The 6,576-nt window shown below is 70.6% G+C and overlaps 1 protein-coding gene across 1 annotated transcript in view; it reads right to left on the reverse strand.

Annotated features, from left to right (window-relative positions):
- Nucleotides 1–6,576, reverse strand: part of NCAN (neurocan) — a 16,043-nt gene that overhangs the window by 2,743 nt on the left and 6,724 nt on the right. Inside the window, exons 3-12 of the mRNA XM_017838163.1 lie at nt 5,649–5,823; nt 5,368–5,495; nt 4,540–4,833; nt 3,373–4,245; nt 2,094–3,287; nt 1,715–1,831; nt 1,046–1,159; nt 687–845; nt 519–601; nt 298–442 (exon numbers count right to left, since the gene is read on the reverse strand). Of these exons, the coding sequence (XP_017693652.1) occupies nt 298–442; nt 519–601; nt 687–845; nt 1,046–1,159; nt 1,715–1,831; nt 2,094–3,287; nt 3,373–4,245; nt 4,540–4,833; nt 5,368–5,495; nt 5,649–5,823 (3,282 nt within the window). The remainder of the gene's footprint in view (nt 1–297; nt 443–518; nt 602–686; nt 846–1,045; nt 1,160–1,714; nt 1,832–2,093; nt 3,288–3,372; nt 4,246–4,539; nt 4,834–5,367; nt 5,496–5,648; nt 5,824–6,576) is intronic.

The raw sequence follows: 6,576 nt of genomic DNA on the forward strand, positions 1-6,576 counted from the left end.
GGGATGGGGACATCAGGGACTGTGGGATGGGGACACCAAGGACTGTGGGATGGGGACACCAGGGACTGTGGGATGGGGACACCAGGGACTGTGGGATGGGGACACCAAGGACTGTGGGATGGGGACACCAGGGACTGTGGGATGGGGACACCAGGGCCTGTGGGATGGGGACACCAGGGACTGTGGGATGGAGAGCCCTGTGGGATGGGGACACCAGGGACTGTGGGACGGGGACAGGGGTGCCGGGGGCTGCGGACTGGGGGTGCCCCAGGGTGAGGGCCCCGGGGCAGGCGGTACCTGTGCCTTTCTTGCAGATGTAGGGCAGGTTGTAGTTGCAGGGCACGTCGTTCCACTTGCCGATCTCGTGGGACACCAGCACCACGCAGTCCTCGCCCCCCGCGAAGAAGTTGTCGGGTTGGTTCTCCCGCCAGTTCTCGTATTGCTGCGGGACCCCAGCGAGGGTGAGACCCTCCCTGCCCCGCCCCCCGAGCCCCCCCTCGCACCCCCAAGTCCCTCACCAAGCCCGTGTTGTCGGTCCACTGGAAGTCCTGCTCCACGATCCTGTCATTGAGCCCGATCCAGGTGTTCTCGTGCCCAAAACCTGCGGGGAGGGGCACGCCCGGCTCTCAGGGGGGGAGGGGAGCCCAGGGGGGCGGGACGGGGTGTGACCCCCCACACACACCCACCGTTGATGAAGCCGTGCTCCTCCGGGGAGTGGATGCTGGTGAGGTGCCCGGCGCGGCGCCGGCAGTCCCGCTCCGCGTCCTCCCAGGAGCGCCGGCGGGAGAAGTACCGGTAGCAGTGACCCTGGAACTTGTGCCAGTTGTGGTCACAGCCCTGCGTGTCTGCGGAGGGGACACGGGGACGGTGGGGACAGAGAAGGGGACCAGCGGCACGGGGAGGGAGGCGGGGAGCGGCTCCTCATCCCGCGCCCCCTCCCAGCACCCCCAGAGCGGCGGGGGGTGCCCAGCACCCCGTGGGGGTCTCCCCGACCCCGTGGTGACCCACCCGGGGGTTCGTGGGGACACCGGGGGCTGCTCCCCACCTTTCTCGCAGCGGCTGCCGCCGTAGCTGGGCAGGCAGAGGCACACGAAGGAGTTCACCTCGTCGATGCAGGTGCCGCCGTTCTGGCAGGGGCTGGACAGGCAGTCGTCGATGTCTGCGGGGACACCGCGGGGGGCTGTGGGCACGGGGAGACCCCCCTGGCACCCGCCCACCACCCACCCCGCCCATCGCCCCCTCCAGTGCCGGCGGTGACCGAGGATGGGGGATTGGGCAGGACTTGGAGCCGCGGCCCCATTCCCGCGGCTGCTGCTCCGCGCTGTGCTGGGACAGGGATTGGGATGCTCCCGTGTGGGGCAGGGTTTGGGATATTCCTGTGCCGGGGCAGGGTTTGGGATGCTCCTGTTCTGGGGCAGGTTTGGGATGTTCCTCTGCCGGGGTAGGGTTTGGGATGCTCCCGTTCCGGGGGACGTTTGGGATGCTCCTGTGCCGGGGCAGGTTTGGGATGCTCCTGTTCTGGGGCAGGTTTGGGATGTTCCTCTGCCAGGGCAGGGTTTGGAATGCTCCTATTCCGGGGCAGGTTTGGGATGCTCCTATTCCGGGGCAGGTTTGGGATGCTCCTGTGCCGGGGCAGGTTTGGGATGCTCCTGTTCCGGGGGAGGTTTGGGATGCTCCCGTGCCGGGGCAGGGCTCGGGACGCCCCGGCTCTCACCGATCTCGCAGTTCTCCCCGGTGAACCCGGGGGCGCAGCTGCAGCCGCAGACGGTGCCGTTGGCGCGGCAGGTCCCGCCGTGCAGGCAGGGGTTGTTCTCGCAGGGGTCCGACGGGGCTGGTGGGGGGGGAGCAGGAGCCCTGAAGCCCGGGCGGGGGGACACAGTGGCCCCCACCTCATCCCCGCTCCCGTCCCACCCGCGCCCGGTTGGTGGAAACTCCCCAGTGAGTGAATTGGTTTGGGTAAAAGGAGAGAAAGCTCCCAAACCTCCCCCCCAAACCCTCCCGGTGGGTCAGCAGGAAGCTCCCGCCTCCCCAGCCCGTCGTCCCCGTGCCCATCAGCCGCGGGGGACAAGGGGACACGCTGCCATCGTGCTCACCGTGCCGGGTGGCGTTGCCGGTGCCCCCCCAGGCCAGCAGCTCCCGCTCCTCCATTCCCGGCCCCTCGCCGCTCCCGCTGTCGGCGTCCAGCAGCGGGGACCCCCCCGGGCCCCCCAGCTCCGCTGCCACGGAGGGCTCGGAGAGCAGCCCCACGCCGGGGGACTCGGGGGTCCCCTCCACCCCCGGGTGGGGGGCAGTGGGTGGTGACCAAGGGCCGCGGGTGGCAGAGCCGAGGGGCTCGGGAGGCTCTTCCCTCCTTGCCTCCCCGGAGGAATCCTCCTGGCTGGGGGATGTTGGAGCATCCTCGTGGCTGGGGGGGGCTGGGGAGCCCAGGGGGGGCTGCCGAGGGCCTGGGGGGGGCAGGAGGAGCTGCTCCCCTGCCCCCAGCTCCGGCCCAGCGTGGCCGGTGGGATGGGGGGCCGCGGGAGCGAAGCCGGTGGACCCCTCCTCGGCCGCCGGCTCCAGCACCGCCGCCTCCACCGGCCCCTCGGAGCTGGCCCACGGGGTCCCCGCGGTGGCCGCGGGGGGAGTTGATGGCGAGGGGACGTCCCAACCCGGCGGGGGCGCGGCCGCTTCACTGCTGGGCTCGGCTGCGCCTTTCCCATCATCCCTGGATTCCTCTGGCTGCTCCCGGCCGGGCTCAGCCGGCCCGTGGGGGGCCGTGGGGCTCAGCCCCCCCCGGGCATGAGGAGCAGCCCCCTCGGTGGGGCCGGGGGTGCCCGGGTGACCCGTGGAGGGGCCATCTGGGAACAGGAAGGTCACCGCCTTCCTCTGCCTCTCCAGCGAGGTGTCCCCCGGGGCCCCGCTGCCGTCACCGTCACCACGGGGCTGCGGGGCCGGCTCGGGACCCTCGGCCACCAGCGGGGCCGGGGGCAGCGGGGGCCACGCTGGGACAGAGCCACCGTCCTCCTGGGACACGGTGTCCCCGGAGAAGTCCTCGGTGACCTCGGCGGGCGGCCGGGGGGAGTCCCCGCGGGCGCTGGGGACACGAGGCTGGGCCTCATCCGTGGGGATGTCCCGGCGGCCCAGAGGGTCGTGGGGAGCCACGGAGACAGGCAGGGGTGGGGACGGCACGGGGGGTGTTCCCGCAGGCCCCCCGGGACTGCGGGGGCTCCACAATTCCTGCGGGGAATCCCTCGGGGCCGGCGCCTGCGGCGAGGGCGACGCCGGGGCGGTGGCCGGTGCCATCAGCTCTGCAAGAGATGGCACAGCCGTGGGGTCCCCAACCCAGCACAGCCCCCGCCAGAACCCCCCTGGCCGTTCCTGGGTGTCACTTACCGGGGCCGATCTCCTCCTCCAGCGTGTTGGGGGACACGTCAGGGCCCTCCCGCCGCAGGCTCTCGGTGCCGGCTCGGGGGATGTTCCACGGCTCCACCGCGTTGGCCGCGGCTTCCTTCACCCCCAGGGCGAGGACGGGGGCCTGGGTGGCTGTGCCCACTGGGTCCCCAGCCACCGTGGGGTCCCCAGCTGCCACCGTGGGGTCCCGGCTCTGCCTCTGGAGCTGGAAGTAGCGCCCGTTCAGCCCGGCGTGGCTCTTCCTCGGGGGGTGGGAGCTGGGGGGGGGCAGGCTGGGGGTCTCTGCTGCCGTGCTGGGGACCGTCCCCAGCCCGGGTGGTGCCAGTGATGCTCCGGTGCTGTGCTCCCGGGCTGGGCTTTGGGAAGGTGGCAGGAGGGTGACCGGGGGCTCCTCAGGGTCTTCTTGCACCGGCAGCGCTGGGCTGGCACCGGCCGGGTCCCGCCAGGAGCTCTCCAGGGCCTGATCCACCACATTGAGAGCCTCCTCCTCATGGGGCCACGCCAGCGAGGGGGCCGTGGGGGGTGGCAGGGGTGTCCCACCGTCCATCCCCAGCCCGGGAGCTGTCGGTGCCAGGGCGGTCCCCGGGAGGTCCCCGCGCTGTGCTGTGGCCACGGGGCTGCTGCTTGCCAGCCTCAGCTGCTCATCCTCCTCCTCCTCCTCCTCCTCCTCCTCCTCCTCCTCCTGGCCTGGCCCCGAGGGCCCCGGCTGTGGCAGGAGCTCATAGTGGTCGTGGGGGGTGTCCCTGGTGTCCCCCGAGGTGCCCAGCTCCTCGCTGTGCTCCACCAGCACGTTGTCGCTGCCCGGCGGGTCGGGCACAGGCGGCACCGGCTCCTCCACATCCCTCTGCCCCGCGGCTGCAGGGACACCACGAGCATCAGAGGGGCAGGATGGGCATCCAGGTCACGGGGGGGGTCCCACAGCCCCCCTCGAGTGTCCGTGCCAGGCACTGCACCCCCCCAGCCAGGGTGACACCCGGGGCTGGGCTCCCTCCCAGCGCCGCTCTCCTCATCCATCCCGTTAATTCCCCAATTAAATAAATATCCATCCTCGACAACTTTCCTGGCCACGCCCACTGATTCCCAAGGGCATCCCGGTGCTGGCGAGGGGTCGGAGGGGAGCTGGGTGGCACCGTGGCTGGTCCCCCTTACCTTGGTAGCAGTAGGCGTCGAACCTGGAGGCGGCGGGGGGGAACCCGGTGCGGTTGGGGAACTGGTAGAGGGTCCTGACCCCCGGGGCCTCTCCCCCACACTTCCTGCGGGGCACCCTGATGGGGTAGCGGACGCTGCCGTCGGCCAACCAGCCCGGGTCACACTGGTCCAGCCCCTCCCGCCACGCCAGGTACAGCTGCCCCGTGGTGGCCAGCGAGGCCCCCCGGCTCCGGCAGTGCCGCCGGGCCCCCTGCCAGGTGAACCTCCCCGGCACCGTGGCGTAGAACACCGTCCCTGCAGGGGAGAGAGAGACCTTGGGGACACGGGGACAGGGAGCTGTGATGGTCCCCACGGCCCCGAGCCCAGCGATGGCTCCGTCACTTGGGCGCCGTGGCCACGCTGTGCCAAGGATGGCACGGGGCACTGGCACTGCCCCAGCACCGGCCCTGCAGCCAAACCCCAGCAGGAGAGCCATGGATGGAGATGCCTGTGCTCCCAGCCGTGCCATGGCCACGGAGGGACATCCCTGGGCATCCAGCCGTGCTCCTGGTCATGCCATGGCCACAGAGGGACATCCCTGGGCATCCAGCCCTGCTCCTGGCCATGGAGGGACATCCCTGGGCATCCAGCCGTGCCATGGCCACGGAGGGACACCCCTGGGCATCCAGCCGTGCTCCTGGCCATGCCATGGCCACGGAGGGACATGCCTGGGCATCCAGCCATGCCATGGCCATGGAGGGACAGCCCTGGGCATCCAGCCCTGCTCCTGGCCATGCCGTGGCCGTGGTGGGACACCCCCAGTCCCCCATGCCCACCCCCATCCCTTGCCTCTCAGCTCCCGGGCGTAGCAGTACACGTCGTACTGTTCCTCGGGCTCCCTCCGCCCGTAGCTCCGGACTCCGGGCAGGCTGTTGCGGTCTCCATAGCAACCGGGCCGGGACAGCGTGATGGGGTACCTGTGGAGAGGGACAGTGTGATGGGATGGATACCCGTGGGAAGGGGCCGCGCGGTGGGATACCTGCCAGAGAGGGGCGGTGTGAGCGCTCGGCTCCGCTGAGGGAGGGTCCCGGCCGCCCTCCCTCCCTTCCTCCCGCCGTGCCCGCACCCACCGCACGCTCTGGTCGCCCAGCCAGCCCGCGTCGCAGTTGTCGTAGCCGTCCTCGAAGGCGGCCTGGAGGTGCCGGGGGGAGGCGATGACGGCCGAGTTGTCCCGGCAGGCGCGGCGGGCGGCGGGGAAGGTGAGGGCGTAGCGCTGGCCCGCGGGGCGGTAGTGGAACACGACGCCTGGGAGGGCAGAGGAGTGTAGGGAACCGAGGCGTCGGCAGAGGAGGGGGGATGTGGCACGGTGGGCAGGGCTGGCACGGGGTACGCGGGGCATGGAGATCACACGGGGTGCAGGGCTTTTGTGGGGCACGTGGGGTGTGGGGACTACACGGGGTGAACAGCTCTCGTGGGGTGTATGGGGTTTATTGGGGTGCACGGCTCTCATGGAGTGAATGGCTCTCATGGGGTGCAGGGAGTACATGGGGTGCATGGGGTACATTGAGATGCATGGGGTACATTGGGGTGCACAGCTCTCACAGGGTGCATGGGGTACATTGGGGTGCACAGCTCTCATGGGGTGCACAGCTCCCATAGGGTGCATGGGGTACATTGGGGTGCACAGCTCACATGGGGTGTGTGGGGTACATTGGGGTGCATGGCTCACATGGGGTGTGTGGGGTACATTGGGGTGCATGGCTCACATGGGGTGCACAGAGCTCTCATGGGGTGCAGGGAGTACATGGGGGTGCATGGGGTACGTTGGGGGGCACAGCTCTCACAAGGTGCATGGGGTACATTGGGGTGCACGGCTCTCCCAGGGCACACAGCTCACCCGGGGTGCACTCACAGCTCACCCGGGGTGCACTCACAGCTCACACAGGGTGCACTCACAGCTCACCCGGGGTGCACTCACAGCTCACCCGGGGTGCACTCACAGCTCACACAGGGTGCACTCACAGCTCACCCGGGGTGCACTCACAGCTCACCCGGGGT

The sequence above is a fragment of the Lepidothrix coronata genome, unplaced genomic scaffold (genome assembly GCF_001604755.1).
Source record: "Lepidothrix coronata isolate B3197 unplaced genomic scaffold, Lepidothrix_coronata-1.0 Scaffold327, whole genome shotgun sequence".
NCBI lineage: Eukaryota > Metazoa > Chordata > Aves > Passeriformes > Pipridae > Lepidothrix > Lepidothrix coronata.